The sequence below is a fragment of the Melitaea cinxia genome, chromosome 21 (genome assembly GCF_905220565.1).
Source record: "Melitaea cinxia chromosome 21, ilMelCinx1.1, whole genome shotgun sequence".
In the NCBI taxonomy this organism is placed as follows: Eukaryota; Metazoa; Arthropoda; class Insecta; order Lepidoptera; family Nymphalidae; genus Melitaea; species Melitaea cinxia.
Window position 1 is genome coordinate 9,789,510 of NC_059414.1, and position 20,809 is coordinate 9,810,318.

The 20,809-nt window shown below is 38.9% G+C and overlaps 1 protein-coding gene across 1 annotated transcript; it reads left to right on the forward strand.

Moving 5' to 3' along the window:
• The first annotated feature begins 5,485 nt into the window (after positions 1–5,485).
• Positions 5,486–6,298, forward strand: LOC123663930. The gene has a single exon (XM_045598571.1). It carries the CDS (start codon positions 5,486–5,488, stop codon positions 6,296–6,298), a length of 813 nt encoding a protein of 270 aa, XP_045454527.1.
• Positions 6,299–20,809: the final 14,511 nt, after the last annotated feature.

The following is a 20,809-nucleotide window of genomic DNA, read 5'->3' on the forward strand; positions in this document are numbered from 1 at the left end:
TACTAAGCTATTTTTTTTTCAAATTGAATTTTCTGATCCAATGGTCTAATGTCGCACATTATTTGCACTCTATTATTTTCTTGCAAAAATTAGTTAATTTGAAAAATAAAAGTGACGCAATACAAGACATAAGTTTGAGAGCCTCTGAACTTCCTCAGCCCCACTGACAACTTCGCTAGCTTGTAAAGACATCCGTCATCTCACTTTCTTACCCTTATGTTTTTAGGTGATACTGATACTGTGCCATTCTAAATTGATCTGTAATGATAGATGCATCTGTAAGACTTCCTAAAAAGGCAAACGGGGAAGATCTTTTTTAAAATGGCTTGGGTGTCGTACGGTATAATATGCTATTTCCGATTGGAAATGACGACATTGCATTTTTTTATTGGTTTTAGTTTCAGTCTTAATTTTTTTTATAACTAGACCAACTAACTTGAAAAATTGGATTATGTTAGCATTCGTTATACTAAATGGTCTAACTAGCGCCACTGTCTTGGCACTGTCTGGACAGCTTAGTTATCGTTCTGTGACTTTTTTGCAGTTTATATTGTACACACACAAACATACAACACAACACACACAACACACAACTCATAACACAACTCATAGGGGATTGTTACCAAATCATCTCTACAGATAAAAATATTTACATACAATACAATACACTTACAACAAACAATACACTTTATTGTACACCAAAACAAAAATAATACTAATCAGATTGATTTTAACAAAGTATCATAAGGTTCAAAGGGCAGCATTATCGCTGAAAAGCGATCTCTTCCAGGCAACCTTGGCGCAAAGGAGATGGTATTGTGTCGGTTTAAGTGTACAAATTGTGACATAAATGTGTGAATATATTTACTTAAACACATATACATATAAGTACATATATACATAGTTATATACATACATACATAAAAACATACATAAGTACATACATGGAGATAATTTTATACGTTAAATATCAAGAAAATGCTTCCTGACAGCCTTATAGTGCTTGATTATATTTTGACCGTATAAGATATAAATCATAAGAATGGAAACGTAAAAACATCTAAACGTTGTTATAAAATACTAGAAAGTGTAAATTTAGCTTTTCTTTTTTTTCGATTTTACGAATTTAAGATGACAATCGACTTAAAATTTAAAGGAAATTCTTAGCGATGATTGATAGCTAATATTTAGTGCACCATTTCACAAATAGACCCAATTATCTGTTAACATATCGTAAGAATGCGCTCAAAAACTTTAAACTTTCGCGTTGCAATACCTTGATGAGGAAAGGCGGTCTTGGGCGGAGTGATGATGTATGGGCACAAAAACAGTTTGTAAATGTCGACAGCTAATGAATAGTCGGGGGTTTAGAGGTGGAAAATTGCGCGATTTGATTTATTTAACGATGTCTTTTTTATAAATAGACCGAACATATTAAGGATGTACAATGAGATGTTAAACTACAAAACTGTTGCATTGGAAATATTGTAACTTTTTTATCTATCTGTCAATATTGAGAACGAATTGTTTAAATATTATTTAACGTTCAATAAAAGCTCGTAAATAGACTTATTCGGTTTTAATTGAGAGTAAGATTTTGAAATTTAATTTATTAATTTAAATTTAAAATAAAAATATTAACAAATGTTGTTGTAAATGATTGTTGCAATGAGTTTTATTGTCTTTGCTAGTCTCATCGACACAAAGGTTAAAGCAATTAAAATAATCTTTATATTTTTCCTTATTTACTACCTATTTGTTTCCTAAATTTATTTATATATTTATTTATACAAGAAGTCAACTATGTTTTTATTTTTCGTACATAAATAAGGAGTGCATATTTTATACTATAACTACTACTTTTACACTTAAATTGTGCATAAGTTTTCTTGAAAAAAAGAAAAATATTTATAAAACTTCTATTGCAGAATTATAGAAAAATAGTGGTAGTTGATAGGCTTAGATTACAATCTAAGCCTTATGGAAAACATAGCTATACTTAATTAAATAATGCAAAGCAATGCAATAAGAAATGCAAGTAGGGAATATTAGTATATTATAATTTAACACACGTGCATTGCAGGTGACAGTAGATACTATTTTTTTTTCTGTATATAAGGAGTCCACAATAACTTCGCCACTCCATCGGAACATCACACATGTTATATGAAATAAAAGTGAAGAAATAACTAGTGAAGTCGTCGTCGCCAACCAATGTTTACAATCTTGCACAATAGTTTAGCCGATTCTGAGAGAGGATATACCTAAATTAAATTATAACCTCCAAGTTCTTTAAAATGTTGGGTTATTTGCAGCACAGAACTATTTTTACCACTTATTGGTCAACCTGAAACAAAAATGCATTTTTAAATAGTATTTAGAAGTATAACATATGATACCATTCTTAACAAATCTTGATAAAGTGTCAAATTAATAAGTAATGTCTTTGCTGAAAATTTTACTCCTGAAATAATATAAACAGCTAACCTAAAACAATCTTTAATAACAAATTCTTATAATAAGATTTGGATTGGAATTCAATTCGTGGTTAGCACCACTAAAATGACCAATATCTATACCAATAATCGAGTTTTTTTTTGCGCTATAACCACTACAATTGTCATCTGAAACAATAATATTTATCAACAACTAAGAAATTTAAATTTTTTTTTGAATTTTTCTCTCCGTAAGAACCATCCTCGTACTTCAAGGAATATTTTAAAAAAAGATTTAGCGAAATCGGTCCAACCGTTCTCGAGTTTTGCTCTTAGCAACACATTCAGCGACTCATTTTTATATTATAGATTCATTATCCTAACCTCAACATATAATAAATAATGAGTTACATAAAACAATAGGAATGCCATAATGTATGTGAGAAGACCTTACAGAACCTTGAACTTCCTGTCATTCCGCGCGTGATGGTTTATTCAAAGAGAGCAGATCACATCATCTAGTGCCATTTGTATGGAAGCGGGGTAGGCGGCGATAATGACCGCTCGCGACTGTGAACTACGTGATTCGATAGCGAGGCTGTTTGGTGTGGAAGCGGTTTCTATGGAAGAATTTTCCAATAAACGTAAAATTAATTTAATAATATTAAGTTTTCATTTATTGTAGACACTTTTGTAATCACTTGGGTGTGATAAACATACTTTGATGGTTTAGTAAAATGATCATTGAATTATAAATGTTTAAAATTTCTCAGTCACAATTGATATTTTTTCGGTACGAGTCGTCTCACCATGTGTTCTGTAATATCGTCGAAATAACTGGAATCCTAAAAACAATAACGTTAAGCCCCTTTCAAATATAAGTAAGATTGGAATAATTAATATTACCGTAGCAATGATCTTCTATGCTTGACTATCATAATATTTTTGTACTTTTAGACGGACTTAATTTTTAATGATGGCAATTCCCTATTAAACTACGGTAGGGCACAGCAGGAAAAATCCTGCACAAAATCTGGAGCAGGCCGACTGGGGAAGTACTGCTCTCAATCAGTGTTGTGTTCTTGTGGTGAATAAGGTGACCAGAGTTCCTGGAGGGGATTGGGGGTAGAGTCGGCAACGCGCTTGCGATACTTCTGGTGTAGCAGGTCTCTATAGGCTATGGAGCCTACGGTAATCACTTACGTAGGTGTAGGTGAGACGTACGCTTGTTGGCCGACCTAATTGCATTAAAAAAAACTATGTTTTGGCTAGCTAATTCCACGTCTTTGACTGCTTTGTTAACAATTTACTTTATGTAAAACATCAAGATAGGAAACAAATATAATGTTTTACTTTTTCTCGGAAAATATCACTATACAATATTTAAAAATAAAACAAGTATTACATTAGAAATAAAATATACTTGAATTGAAAACTTCTCGATTTTTCTGTCATACGCGTGCAAAAGATTTTAACCTTGACTTTTTTTAAATATATTTTTTTTAAATAAAAGTACATTTAAAATCTGTCTTCATACTAAACAAAGTGGTGCCGGGCCGGCGCACGGCGCAGCGTGGAACGCTGTAAACGGGGTCATCTCATTAGCGCACTCGTTCGTATGCGACCTCCACACTCCACACTCCACATGCAGTTCACTGAAGCACATTGATGTATCACCGTAAACGAATTTGCTTTTGATTGTCCATAGACTATTATTTAGATTACTAGTGTCTCAAGGCGTCGAATGGTTTTAATTGACTTTTACGGTTAGTTTTAACGTACTTTTATGTGACTATCAGTCGTAACGCTATAACCTACATCATTTCATTAAAAATTAATTATCATTGAATATACAGTATTAGATTTCCAGCTGTGTTTTAAGCCGTTAACGTTAAAAAATAACTAATTTATAAATTCAACTATTTAAAATTCAAGAAAAACTAAGTACACATTGTTTAATTCCCAATTTACATGGCGTGAAAATAATATAATATATGTTAATTTTTGTTCATTTTTGAATGCTAAAAATATTGAACAATTAGCAATTAAACTAGGTATACAAACAGCTGTGTGGTTACGGCAATAAAGAATATAGCCACCCCCCTCCCCCCCCTCTTCCCGTGGGTGTCGTAAGAGGCGACTAAGGGATAACACAGTTCAACTACCACCTTGGCATGTAAAAAGCCGACCAATAGCGGGATAACTATCCAACTACTGGCTTTAAAATACACAGGCTGAAGACGGGCAGCAGCGTCTTCGGTGCGACAAAGCCAGCCCTGCGGTCACCAGCCCGCCTGCCCAGCGTAGAGACTGTGGGTAAAACACATGAGTTCACGCCGTATTTGGCGCGAATTTGTGGAGGCCTATGTCCAGCAGTGGACTGCGATAGGCTGGTGTCCGGGGCGACACGTGGTGGTTTTTTAGTCAATAGGAGTCTGACATAACCCTCTGGCGCCCCCGTGCCGGAGAGTATCCATGGTGGATTTTCCCCACGTATTAAAAAAGGCTGGTGTGTGTGTGTGTGTGCGTGTGTGTGTGTTTGTGTGCGCATGCGTGTGCGCATTCGTGTGCGTGTGGTGTGTATGTGTGTGTGTAATACGAACAGTTAAAGACCTAGCTTAGCACGGGCTAATTTTATCACGAAATTCCCATGAGACCGAGAAATCTGCCGGTAAAATTTATTTTATATCATACTTATAAATATTATTATTTTTATCAATGAGCAATTTTGCTGCGAAATATATCAAAAAGAATCAGGTTGTGGCGTACACACAAACTTTATTTTTATATACAGTCTTTAAATTAAAACCTTCATGTTGATTTATATAATTATTTTATATGGAAGAAGAAATTTGACATGTCTCTAGAATTATTTAATTTAATTGTCATTCTGTAATTTCTTAACTTACTGAAGAATAAAAGATAGTGGATTTATATATGATTTTTATTTAATCGATAAATAATAACAAGACTTAATTGCCACTACACTGGTAACCCCGTATTGAAAAATAGGAACGGACTAAAAAGTAAGCATTTAAACTTTATACAAAATGGAAAGAAAAAATGTCGAACATGTGGTCGAACCTACAGAAACTGACGTTTTTCGTATCGGCGTAAAACCACCTCCATTTTGGGCCGAAGAACCTACAGTTTGGTTCTCACAGCTGGAAGGAAATTTCACATTATCTGGTATCAAAGATGACGATACTAAATTTTACTATGTTATTTCTACTTTGGAACAAAGATATGCTGCTGAAGTTAAAGATATAATTGTATCACCCCCAAAAACAGGCAAGTACGAATTATTAAAATCCGAATTAATTAAACGACTATCTGCGTCTCGCGAGAAAGAAGTCAAGCAGCTACTCATTCATGAGGAACTGGGTGACCGTCGACCTAGCAATTTGTTACGTCATACGCGCTTAGCAGGACCTTCAATTCCAGACGACTTTACAAAAACGATTTGGATTAGTCGCCTACCTATAGCACTTCAACCTATTATTGCGGCCCAGAAAACATTAGATCTACAATCTCTCGCTGATTTGGCTGACAGTTTGCATGAGATAGTACCACGTACACCACAAGTTGCGTCGACGTCTACGTCTCAATCCGTATTAGAATCCATGGCTAAACAGATCGATGAGCTGTCCATGCAAGTTAACGCACTTAATACATATAGTTATACAAGAAGATCAGGACCTAGACGTCATCGTAGTCAAACTCGCCATACAAGCAGTACCAGATCACAATCCAACCATCAGAAGTTTCCAGTTTGTTGGTATCATTACACTTTTGGAAAAAATGCGAATAAATGTATTAAACCATGCGACTTTAAGTCGGAAAACTGCAAGGGCAGTCGGTAATGGCGACATCCGACAGCCAAAATAACATTCCAGGTCGCCTTTTTGTCACAGATCAACGCACAAAAATGCAATTTCTTGTCGATACTGGTAGTGATCTATGCGTTTTTCCTCGTACGTGTCTTAAAGAACGACGCTCGCCAACAAATTACCAACTATATGCTGCCAATGGATCAACAATAGCTACATATGGTTTTGCTCACCTGGAATTAAACTTAGGGCTTCGTCGAGACTACAGCTGGCGTTTTATCGTGGCGGATGTAACCAAAGCTATAATAGGAGTGGATTTCTTATCACATTATGGTCTTATAGTCGACTGTCGTAACCAGCGTCTCATCGATAGCACTACGACGTTGACAACACAAGCTCATTCGGTATCATCAAGCACGATTTCATCAGTCAAGATTTTTCTAGGTAACTCGCAATACCATGAACTACTACATGAGTTTCTTGACATCACCAAGCCAGCGGGAATCGAACGTGTTCCTAAGCATAACACTGTTCGTTATATTAAAACTACTCCCGGACCGCCAGTTTCTAGTTCACCACGTCGCTTGGCTCCAGACAAACTACTCATTGCTAAGAAAGAGTTTGAAGCCATGATCAAGAATGGAACAGCGCAACTGTCAAAGAGCCCATGGGCGTCACCGCTACATCTAGCACCAAAGAAAGATAACGGTTGGCGGCCATGTGGTGATTATAGAATGTTAAATGCAAGAACCATTCCTGACCGGTACCCGATCCGCAACATACACGATTTCACGCACAACATATCTGGTTGCCATATCTTCTCCAAAATCGATTTAGTAAAAGCATATAACCAAATACCAGTATATACTGAGGACGTTGCGAAAACTGCTATAACTACTCCTTTCGGCCTATTTGAGTTTCCATACATGACATTTGGACTCAGAAATGCCGGTCAAACCTTTCAACGTTTTGTCGATGAAATGACCAGAGGTATGGACTTCGTTTTTGCATATTTAGACGATTTTCTTATATTTTCACCTGACGAAACAACTCACAAGAAACACTTACGAGATATTTTTAACAAATTTCGAGATTATGGAATAGTTATAAATACTTCCAAATGTATCTTCGGAGCAACAGAACTATCATTTCTAGGATACCACGTCTCGTCGAAGGGAATCAAGCCTCTGGAATCAAAAGTAGATGCAATTAAACAATTTCCTGTGCCAAAAAACGTTAAAGAGCTGCGTAGGTTTTTAGGCATGGTAAATTTTTACCGTAAATTTCTTCCTAATGCAGCATCTATTCAAGCACCACTTCATGCCTTACTTACTGACAATGTGAAAGGCGCAAAACCTATAGATATATCAGGCAAGTCATTAGAGGCATTCCAAAATTGTAAAGAAAGTTTGTGCCGCGCCGCTCTTTTAGCGCATCCAGACTTCAATGCAAAAATCGCAATGGTAACTGATGCCTCTGAAAACGCAATTGGCGCAGCAATACACCAGCGCAGGGGAGATTATTGGGAACCTCTTGGTTTTTTTTCACGAAAACTTAGTCCATCTCAATGTAAATACTCTCCATATGATAGAGAGCTTCTAGCGATTTACGAAGGAATCCGTTATTTTCGCTACATGTTAGAAGCTCGACATTTCACCGTTTTCACGGATCATAAACCACTATGCTACGCGTTTGCTACGCAGAAAGAAAAATGTTCACCACGACAATTTCGTCATCTTGATTATATTGCTCAGTTTACTACAGATATACGACACATTTCTGGAAAGGACAATGTTGTTGCAGACACGCTGTCACGCATTGAGGAAATCTCACAACCAATCGACTTAACACTTCTGGCGCAGTCACAGAAGAACGATTTAGAATTGAAGCAATTGATTCAAGGCAAAACATCGTTGAACTTACGGAAAATAGATATTCCTGGAACTCAGCTGCAATTATACTGTGATGATCATAACAACACATTAAGACCTTTCGTTACAAAGTTGTTTCGCTACGACGTATTCAAAAGTTTACATTCCCTAAGTCACCCAGGAACGAATGCGACAGCCAAGCTGGTTTCACAACGTTTTGTATGGCCCGGAATAAGAAGAGATTGTCGTAAATGGGCAAAATCTTGTCAGGCTTGCCAGCGGTCAAAAATAACCCGTCATGTAACAACAACCCCTGGGACATTTTCCTTACCACGTTCGCGATTTACGACAGTCCACTTAGACCTGATAGGACCCATGCCTATTTCTAACGGCTACAAATACTGCCTTACAGCCGTGGACCGTTTCACAAGATGGCCAGAAGCTTTACCTATAATGGACATTACAGCAGAGACGGTGGCAAAAGCCTTTATATCTGGCTGGATATCTCGTTTCGGTTGCCCTACCACTATTATAACAGATAGAGGAAGACAATTTGAATCAGCTCTTTTTAAGCATCTATCTAACATGGCTGGTTTTGAACACAAACATACAACTGCATATCACCCTGCATGTAACGGCATGGTCGAAAGATTTCATCGACAGTTAAAAACAGCTCTTATTTGCCATTCCAATGCTAGTTGGACGGAATCACTACCATTAGTACTGCTTGGTATTCGAAGTGCACTTAAAGAAGATATCGGAGCATCCTCTGCCGAATTACTATATGGCGAAAGTCTTAGACTTCCTGGAGAGCTATTTCAATCTTCTACAAATAATACTCAAGACGTAACGGAATTTATAACACGATTAAAATCTATCACTAAAAGCGTCAGACCTCAACCAGCTTCCAGACATTGTAACAAGTCTGTCTTCATTTTCAAAGACCTTTTTCGGACGAGTCATGTTTATCTTAGAGAAGAAGGCACAAAGGGAGCTCTTCAACCTGCTTATACCGGACCACACGAAGTGTTAGAAAGAAGCAGCAAAGTTTTTAAGATCATCATAAAAGATAGACCAGTTACTGTATCAATCGAAAGACTCAAACCTGCTTATATTTTAACAGAAGATTTCGAGCACAGAGACGATAAACAGCCCATTCCTACTCCTCCTCAGATAAAAAACAGTGAAGAGGATAAATGCCAAAACGTGAAATCACGTTCAGGAAGAACAGTGCGCATACCTAAGTATCTAAGTATTTATACCTAAGTATCGCCCGTAACGGTCTCTGGAGGGGGGTGGTGTGGCGTACACACAAACTTTATTTTTATATACAGTCTTTAAATTAAAACCTTCATGTTGATTTATATAATTATTTTATATGGAAGAAGAAATTTGACATGTCTCTAGAATTATTTAATTTAATTGTCATTCTGTAATTTCTTAACTTACTGAAGAATAAAAGATAGTGGATTTATATATGATTTTTATTTAATCGATAAATAATAACAAGACTTAATTGCCACTACAAGGTGAATGAACTTTTACATATTGAAACAAATCAAACGTAGCATTCATCGTGTCGCATTAATCGCACAGTCAAGCAATGTATAATGCATCGAGAGTTAAATCACAACAATTAGACGAGGAAGTAGAATTCGTGATATTGACTTTAAGTATCGACGGGCGCCTTGGGGTGTGTCGTGAATTACTGAGCGTCACTTTTAGATATAAATACTTGAGCGTGGATTGGTATACATGTACAGTAATACCCCGACTTACGCTACCTCGACTTACGCGAATTCGGAGTTACGCGATTTAATTTTCTCGTCTATTCGTTTTTTGTTTGACTCCCCCCCCCCCGCATTATAATTCGTTCAGTTTACAACAGGCACAGACGTGTAGTGCGGAATCGGCGCGTAGGTACATAAGTTACGATTTTGTGTTTTTTTATATTTACTAAATACAACTATGACATCCAAACGAAGTAGAACCGACTCTTTTGCTTTAAACAAGAAGAGAAAAACATTATCTTTGGAGTGAACATTATTAAAGACTACGATGCAAAAATAAAAATTTGTGATTTAGCGTATGATCTACCGGAATCGACAGTCAGATCAATTACGAAAAGTACCCCGCGAAACTGTACCCCGACTTACGCGAATTCAACTTACGCGAATAGCGCTCAGTCCCACCTATCGCGTAAGTCCGGGGTATTACTGTATAGCTCACAAATGATGTGTTTTAAGCACTAATTATATTAAACGTAGCTAAAGTTAAGGAAACGGGAAAATATAGAAAAGATCGAGAATCTAGTTAATTGAATCCATTAACATTCGTATAAAAATACTTTTATTGATACCATTAAGTATAATATAAATAATTTGAACGTTATACGATTCAGCCTGTAACAGCCCACTGCTGGGAATCGGCCTCTATCTCCATGTAGCCGTAGGAGGATTGGAGCTTAATACACCACTCTGACCCACTGTGAGTTTGCGGATTTCTTCTCTACTATGAGTAACTGTCAGGTGTATATGATAACAACCTGGACCGACGGCTTAACGTGCTCTCTGAGGCACTTTTGGGAGACACACTAGGACAGACATCCAAACCGGAAAGAAATATTTGTACAAATACACCCATTTATCCCGAACGGGAATCGAACCCGGAGACCGTCAGTGTTTTATGACTACACGCACGAGAGCGGTTGTTACTGAACGTTTATTCAATATAGTGTTACGTGTTAGGGTTCGAAGGATTTGGAGAGAAAGACCTGCTGACTCTTTTCAAGACTTTATTCACTAGCACTAGGTCCAACACAAAGCACTAGGTTCAAACACTAAGCACTAAGTTCAAACACTAAGCACTCACAATGTCCTCAGTCGTAGCCAATGTCGTAGGTTTCACTGGTACCACTCTTGATCACTAGTTTTCACTCTTGAAGTCGCCTCGAAGATCACTCAAACTGAACTGTACTCGCTCGCCTACCTGCGGCTATTTATATCGGCCGACACGAGGCCCAGACCATTCTGGAAAGTTCGCGCATGTGCCCGGTTTTCGAGACTATACTTCTATAAAGTTCCACAGTAGTTCCTCTAACGCCATCTAGTATTGAGTAGAGAGTTTCATGCGGTCTCTGTCTTTGCGTGGCTTTAATGGTTGCCGCTAGATGGCGCTAGTTTCTTTGTGTGTCCTTAACACTACTCCCCTCTTATAGATGCTCGTCCCGAGCATCGTTGTTACTGCCATGGTATCGCGCCAGACGGTCTATGTGTACCACTTTGAATGTCCCTCTTGGTTGCTTTTGAATCCTGTAAGTCACATCATTCAGTCGGTTAACCACTTTGTATGGACCGTCCCACTTGGTCTGCAACTTTGGCGATTTCCCTTTCCGGCGGGTTGGGTTATGCAGCCACACCAGTGACCCTTCCTTGAAGCCGCTCGTGTTCGATTTCCGGTCGTATCTGGTTTTCATGTTCTCGCTTGAATGTAACCCATTTTCCCGAACCAAGGCGTGTATATAGCGCATTTTTTCCCTTAAATCGCTGACATAGTCTTGTACGGTATTTGGTCCCTCCGGTGCCCCTCCAGTCAATAGGTCTACTGGTATTCGTAATTCTCTACCGTAATTGACATAAGTCGGGGTAGCTTTTATGCTCTCATGCTCGGCGGTTCGGTACGACAGAAGGAAGAGTGGTATATACTTGTCCCAATCTTTTTGTTTGTCGTCTACCACTTTCGCCAAATGCCTCTCAAGGGTCTGGTTAAATCTCTCAACCATTCCATCAGACTGTGGATGGTACGCGGTGGTCCTCGTCTTATGCATGCCCAAAATTCTGCATACTTCCTGGAATACTTGCGATTCGAAGTTCCTGCCCTGATCGGAATGGATTTCTAGAGGCACGCCAAAGCGACATATCACTTCTTCGACTAACTTAGAAGCGACTGTTGTAGCTTCTTGGTTTGGTATGGCGAACACTTCGGGCCATTTGGTGAAGTAGTCCATGACGACCATAAAATACTTGTTTCCCGATTCCGTTACAGGAAATGGCCCCGCTACGTCAACTGCAATTCGTTCCCACGGTGCACCGACGTTATACAACCGCAGATTCCCACGGCTCCTGGTCTGTGGTCCTTTTACAGCAGCGCAAGTAGTACATTTGCGGCACCAATCCTGTACATCATCTCGACAATGCAACCAGTAGAATCGTTCTCGCACTTTTGTTAACGTCCTCTTGACACCCAGATGACCTCCTGATACGCCATCATGTATTTCACGGAGAATATCTGGTACTCTCGTTCTCGGGACAATTATCTGAAGGTGGAACTCTCTGCCGTTAGTCTTCTCCCATTTCCGGTAGAGTATTCCGTTTTGAAGTATCAGACTGTCCCATTGAGCCCAATACGCCTTTATGACAGCGCCAGTGGGTGCAACCTCACTCCAGATTAGTTTTACGTCACCCCGTTTCTTCCATGTGATGATGTGCCGAAGGTCGTCATCTCTTTCTTGAGCTTCCCTCATAGCATCACTCTCCCAGATACCCAAAGGACTTGTTCTTGTGAGCTTTAATGTTACTTCATTAGATTCTTGCTTAACACAATGTTTGCAGTCTTCCGGACACTGCCTTCGTGAGAGTGCGTCGGCATTCCCATACAACTTCCCGCTGCGGTGTTTCGTCTTGAAGTCATACTCCTGATCCCGGGCAGGAGGCGAAGCCCTTTGCTTCTTCAGCTCCTCTATTTGTTCCTCTATCCTTTTCATCCGTGCTGTCTGGGTCTTCTTCTGTGGACAGTTGAGCTGAAGATGGCCCCTCTCGCCACACTTGTAGCACATGACTGCAGAACTTTTCTTCGTAGGAGCCTTAACTACCTTGACTTCCTCAGAAACCTCGCGGATCTTATGCCGTATGTCATGGCGAACAGCCTCAACCTCCAAAGCATGCGCCAATGCTTCCTTTAACGATGTATGGTGACGAAGCCTCACCGCAGCTCTGACCTCCAGGTCTTTGATTCCGTCGACAAATGCTTGAACAATATTCGTGTCTACCATCTTGGTGTCTGCTCCTGGGTGTGCCTTCCTGACGAGTTTCTCAATTTCCAACGCCCATTGTTGTAGTCCTTCTCCTGGGCGTTGGACTCTGTCACGCAGTTGGGCACGGAACACGTGCTCCAGGTGTCGCTCCCCGTATCGGGATTCAAGTGCCTCCATCAAGTCTTGGAACCCGTTTCCTGTATGTGGCAGTGCTTCCAAAATCGACAAAGCTTGCCCTCTGAGCGCAACAGTGAGAGCGGTCAGGCATTGTTCTTCCGTCCATCCGTTGGCAGTAGCAACAGTCTGGAATTGTCGACGATAAGCGTTCCACGAAGTAGTGCCGTCGTATGGAGGCACTTTCACTTTTGCTCCTTGCCCCACTCCGGTAGTTCCACTAGACGTCGCAATTCTCATGGTTTCAAGGCGTACTACTCTCTTCTGTAGTTCAGCGAGGCCGGTTTTCACATTTTCAAGATCCAATCCTAACCCGGTAACTCGTTCTTCCACTACGTCGACATTTTTTCGAAGCTTAGTCACCGCGTCACTAACATCTTTTATAGCCCAAAGTGTTTTTTCTTGGAGTTCTTTTTGTTGCTCTTGTAATTCTTGCAATTTTAAGCTTGTTTGCTCTTGTGATTCTTGCAAAGCACCACGAATTTCAGCCTTTTGTTGCTCTTGTGATTTTTGCAAAGCACCACGAATTTCAGCCTTTTGTTGCTCTTGTGATTCTTGCAAAGCACGAATTTCAGCCTTTTGTTGCTGTTGTGATTCTTGCAAAGCACCACGAATTTCAGCCTTTTGCAGCTCCATTAATTTAATTAAACTTGCTATTTGAAGAGCCACTTGAGAGTCTGTAGAAGCTACGGTGTCGCTGGTGGGCGTGGTAAGGTGGGCGGGTCCGGTGGGTGGAGCTTGAGACAAAGTGGGCGGGGCCTGTGCCCGAGTGGGCGGGGCCTGAGCCCGAGTGGGCGGGGCCTGAGCCCGAGTGGGCGGGGCCTGAGCCCGAGTGGGCGGGGCCTGAGCCCGAGTGGGCGGGGCCTGAGCCCGAGTGGGTGGGGCCTGGTGGGCGTGGTCAGTGGGCGGGGCATGATAGGCGGGGTCAGTGGGCGGGACTTGGTCCACGGTGGGCGGAGCTTGGTCCCCTGTGGGTGTAGCCTCCGCAGCTCGTTGTGCCCTTGTCCTGACGCCCTTGACGTCCTTAAAGTCTTCTCTCGGAGTCAATGGCATCTCCAAATCTCACTTCCGACACCAGTTGTTACGTGTTAGGGTTCGAAGGATTTGGAGAGAAAGACCTGCCGACTCTTTTCAAGACTTTATTCACTAGCACTAGGTCCAACACAAAGCACTAGGTTCAAACACTAAGCACTAAGTTCAAACACTAAGCACTCACAATGTCCTCAGTCGTAGCCAATGTCGTAGGTTTCACTGGTACCACTCTTGATCACTAGTTTTCACTCTTGAAGTCGCCTCGAAGATCGCTCAAACTGAACTGTACTCGCTCGCCTACCTGCGGCTATTTATATCGGCCGACACGAGGCCCAGACCATTCTGGAAAGTTCGCGCATGTGCCCGGTTTTCGAGACTATACTTCTATAAAGTTCCACAGTAGTTCCTCTAACGCCATCTAGTATTGAGTAGAGAGTTTCATGCGGTCTCTGTCTTTGCGTGGTTTTAATGGTTGCCGCTAGATGGCGCTAGTTTCTTTGTGTGTCCTTAACAATAGTTTTATCCTTTGAATCAGTATAACTTTTAAAACATTGTGTACCGTTACGGGAGTAATATGAATGTTAATTAGAGTTTCAATAATTTTAATATTTCAGACTAATACGGCAACATTTACTTATGTAATTAGGTATATAATGTATTTACTATAAATCTTCAACAAACACGTTCCCACACCCGAATTGATTGCAGTTGTGGAATTCTAAATCGTTTTTTAAAATAAGGTCACTATAACCGGATAATTAAAATACAATTGACCGCTAAACACAAAAGGTTCGCATAAATCGCATAAAAACGATATTTTAAGAAAAGGATATGTTATAGAACACAAATCTTGACGCTAATAAGTCTGAGTGGTGCATTAATTTTCACGATTCCAGTAAACGAAACACTGCGTGGCAAATAAATCTGTGGAAAACATGATAACAAAGGCTACGCCTTACTCGTTTGCGACTGGAATGACAAACATGTTACTTCTCAAGATATTGTGTATTATACGAGTAGAACGTAAGTCTTGATTCCATAGACCTTTTAAAAGGTTCTTTGTATACTAATGATCATCAACTTAAATATAACAAAATTACAAAATTATTTCAATGACTTGCAAACCCCTTTACTTACTTTACTTACGGGTAGATACTATGCATAAATTGTGTATCTTGTAACGGGCGCTCCTAAACAAGTCAATGTACCCTAAATTGAAATAGTAGGTAAATCTGTGTTGAAAACTTAAAACATACAAAACACAAGATTACTGTCCATTATTTATTTATTCATTTATTTTATTTTATATTTTTTTGTACAGTGAAGTAAAATTGGCGGTCTTATGGCTAATTAACCATTTCTTCCAGACAACCTGTTATCTCCATTAGAATGGATCAGAAGACTTACACAAATTGCAACTACATATTTGGTATGTTATTTAGGGATGCCTCCTCTGTTTTCTATGAACCCGCTAGACGATAACACTGCTTACTTGAATAAATGCACCCGCCAAGCGGATGTGTTGACTTGAAGTCAAGAACTAATTCGTCGGTAAATTGAACTGCTACTTTGTTAAATATACACTTAGTTTAAATTGCAATTGAACACACTTACATAAAAATAAAAAAGGAATACATTTCTTAAATACGTATATAAAAATAAAATTCATTGTTAAGTATTCCAATTCACCAACTATTTTTAAAGCTCATTGAATAAATTATTGAATATGGCAAACATGACTAAATGATACGTAATAAAGTAACTATCATTATTAATGTTGATAGAAAAATACAAAATTACTGTGATTTTACTATTTTAGTAAGTCTGTCAGTTATTTTAGATTGTGAAGTATGTTTTACCTTATTTCAAATAACATTTAGTATCAATAAACATTAGGTCGAGGAAAAAGTTCCCCATATTTTATATAGAAATTCAAGAAAAGATTTTATTTATTTACATTAAGCGACGCCGGCATCGACAAGTTAATAAGTCTCTTTCCTCATGTAGGAGAAGGATCAGAACTTAATCTGCCACGCTGCTACAATGCGAGTTGGCGGATATATTTCCTACTTTGAGTAACGATCACTATGAGGTGTACACGATAACAACCGGGACCGACGGCTTAACGTGCTCTCCGAGGCACGGTGGGGAGACCCACAAGGACTGCACAAACGCCTAGACCACGACAAACATCTGTATAGGCAATACAAATGATTATTTATTTATTTATTTATTCTTTATTGTACACCACACAGAGTAATTTAATACAGAATTGTAAAGAAAAAAAAAAGTATAATGCACAATGAGGCGGCCTTATCGCTCGATAGCGATTTCTTCCAGGCAACCTTAACCAATGATTGTCACGTGCGGGTACCAAACCTGCAACCGCCAGCGCAACAACCACATGCCAGTGCTGTGACCGTTGCGCCAACGAGTCATCAATATTACCTTATAATATAAATTTGAATCTAGTTGAAGCCAAAAATTTCCTAGATTTCCCCTTTTATTAACCGACTTCCAAAATAGGAGAAGGTTCTCAATTCGACTGTATTTTTTTATATATGTTACTTCAGAACTTTTGACTGAGTGGACCAATTTCGACAAAAAACAATTTAATCGAATGGTTGGTGTGTGTCATTTGGTCCCACTTGACACACCTAACAGAGATCTAACTGCTTTTCGAGTTATATCTAATAATGCGTTTTTACTTGACTATTTTTTCGTCAACCTACGTTGTATTATACCGCATAACTTTTTATTGGGTGTAGCGGTTTTGATGATTTTTAATTTAATCGAAAGATGATGTTTATCATGTGGTCATATTTAAATTTCATCGAGATCTGATAACAAATTTTAGAGTAATCTTTGATAACGCGTATTCACTTGACTATTTTTTCGTTTACCTACGTTGTATTACTCGTCGATGTAATTGAAGTCGGTTTTTTTTTCGTTTGCGAGCAAATACAATTATTTCATTTTGTTCGTTTTCAGAAAATTCCTTCACATCAACATCAGGGAAAGATTTATCTCGCTATAGATAAGGCGGACAGATTTCGTTCAACCTCTTATGTTATGTACGCTTATCACGAATGCATTAGTATTCATTGCAGAGGAATACTTAATTTAAAACATTTTCGACGAGTGCTGGCATTTAATAACGGACTGGAATTAAATATAACTCACGATATAATCTGACACGGTACACTACACGTGTACACTTAATATGTATGCACCTGTATCATAGATACCTTCGTGAGCACTTGTGAATGTGAACCATGCTTATTCACCTTTTTGGTTATGTTTTTGTATGAATCCCATGTGATATAAAACCGCGTAACTTTTATTTGTCTTAGCGTAAAGCTTATTTTTTACTTTGAATCTTTTCGAATAGCTAGGTATTATGTTTAAAAGTCTGTACGATTATCGCTACTTTAGAAATAAACTCAAACGTAGTTGTAATTTTAATGCAAAATAAAAATGGAACGAACGCGTTTTTCCAAATGAGAAAATTGATTTCCGGTTGATTTTGACCGAATTAATTAGTATGTACGATTTTTATTTTTATGTTACCCTCACATTAGGAATTCTAAACATTTTTGAATATCATATCAAAAATTGACCGCTCCAGCGGGATTCGAACCCGCGTCTCCGACTGACCGTGTCGGCGCTCTAGCCAATTAAGCTATGGTCTCTGTAAAGAACTCACTATAGACGGCGCCACGGTTCGCTTAAACCGAAAATAAAAATCATCATATCAAAAATTTCGCTCTAGCGGGTATATCGTTCCATAGCTTAATTGGCTAGAGCGCCGACACGGTCAGTCGGAGACGCGGGTTCGAATCCCGCTGGAGCGGTCAATTTTTGATATGATATTCAAAAATGTTTAGAATTCCTAATGTGAGGGTAACATAAAAATAAAAATCGTACATATTAAAAATAGCATGGTGTCGTCTCCTGTCAAAGATTTTCATTGTAATATGAAACTTTGAATAGTTACGGGTCTCTGTAAAGAACTCACTATAGACGGCGCCACGGTTCGCTTAAACCGAAAATAAAAATCATCATATCAAAAAAAATTTCGCTCTAGCGGGTATATCGTTCCATAGCTTAATTGGCTAGAGCGCCGACACGGTCAGTCGGAGACGGGTCAATTTTTGATATGATATTCAAAAATGTTTCGAATTAATTAGTACCAATGCTCATTGGTGGTATTTTTTATTAACAAGAAAATTTTTTATTTTTTAAAAAGATTTCCAAATATTAATTTTTAAGTAAAATAAAAGCGACCAAAGTAAGTGAGTATCCCGATTGATTTCGACGAAGTTATTATTTTAATCATTTTGAAATGTGATGAAACAAAAGTGGAATATTAGTGGATAGGAAGCTATCGAAGTTAAACTTGTTATTGTAAGGTTAATTAGCCAAGATACTATATTAAGATGTAATTATTAGATATTAAATATTATGTAATATTCATTTATTGTCATAACTTACATTGATATTAGATTTAGTAAGTTTCAGTTTGTTAGTAACACATTAAATTAATTAATTACATATAGCAACACAAGAACGAACAAATGAATGTTTCTGACGTTTAAAAAGTAATATGATAATGTGGGTATTCTATTCTCGACATTTGTACCGAACGGTTATGTAATAAAAATCTGTAAAAATCTTAACAATTAGTGTTTAATTTGAGAAAATAAGGTCAGATCTTTCAACTCAGAAGTGGGATAAAGCTATTGCGCCCACAACTTTAAGTAAATTATCTGAGTAACAAATGGATAAAGTCAACGATAAAAGCAAGCGCAAACGTCGCCGTGACCGAAGCAGAACGCATGAGCAGCGAAACATGCGGTCGGGCGATAGTTCGTTGGATTCCCCTCGTATTAGAAGCCGCAGCTTTCGAGAAAAGTCTAAGAGACGTCGTGATCAATCGAACCGGAGTCGCAGCCGTGGCCGATATCGCAGTCGGAGTAGCCGCTATAAGCGAGAATGTGGACGTCGCTTCAGCCAGGAATCGGATGGCAGTCGTAACAGGAGAGGCCGCAGCGGTCGCTTGGAGTCTAGCAGCGAGCGTCATACACCTCCACTTTCTGGCCGTCGACATCGTCGCATCAGCCGGGGCTCGGATGGCAGTCGCAACAGGAGAGGCCGCAGCGGACACTTAGAGCCTAGCAGCGAGTGTCATACACTTCCAGCTTCTGATCATGTGAGTACTCCTAAAGATGTTCTTAATAATGACACACAAACGTTTCTTGCCTCATTGGTAGAAGTTTTAGCTAAAAGTCGACCCCAGGGTAATAAATTTCCTATGTTGGGTAATGTCATTCCCGATTTCGACCCTATGGTCAAGAGTCAAACCATATTTACGTGGATCAGTAAGGTTGAAGAGTGTGCGCGCCTTTACGGTTGGGGGGATGATCAGATCATTCACTATGCTTTGCCTAAGCTGTCAGGAGTTGCGAAAACGTGGTACCAAGCTCTTCCAACCATGTCGTATTCGTGGCCTGAATGGAAAATCAAGTTAGAGGAATCATTTCCAAGTAGCGATGACTATGCTGAGTTGTTAACCGAAATGTTATCAAAACGTGTCAAATTTAACGACTCTTTGGAACATTACTTTTATGAGAAAATTAATTTATTGAATAGATGTGAAATACAGGGTAAACGAGCGGTAGATTGCTTGCTGTACGGTATTGAGGATCGATCCTTGAGATTAGGTGCGAAAGCCGCGAATTGTCAAGAACCAGAACAAGTTCTAAAATATTTCCAATCGATTAAACAGCAACCTCGTGAATCTGTCAGAACAAAATTTAACTATGACCAGCGTAACAACACTACCACCTCGTTGTCCACAAACAGTTCCAGGCAAATGGCGAATAACAGCGAAACTAGGACCTCTAGACCACAAAATAAAACCTCGATTGTATGTTTTAATTGCAATGAAGCTGGGCATTTCAGTTCTAGATGCCCGAAGAAAATATTAAAATGTAATGTTTGTAATAGATTAGGTCACTTGTCTATTAATTGTCCTAGATTGCCTACTGATTCCATTAGTAAGACCGATAAACCTAAGGATAAAGACGTGATGCGTATTGAGACGAATATAACTGATGACAGTAAATATTTAATACTTGTAAAACTCAACGGTGATCTTATTCAAGGCTACGTGGACTTAGGTAGCCAATGTACGTTAATTCGACACAGTGAGGCAGTTCGGTTAGGAATCGCGTGGACAGATAATAACTTACCAACCATGAGGGGTATAGGTAATAGTATAGTAAGGCCATTGGGTGTCTCTAACGTCACGATTGAAATTCAGGATATTGTGGAAGAAGTAATTGCGTATATAGTTGACGACAGTGTCATAAAATATTCAGTTCTTATTGGACACAGTTTTACTGAAAAACCCGGTATAACCATTACTAAAAC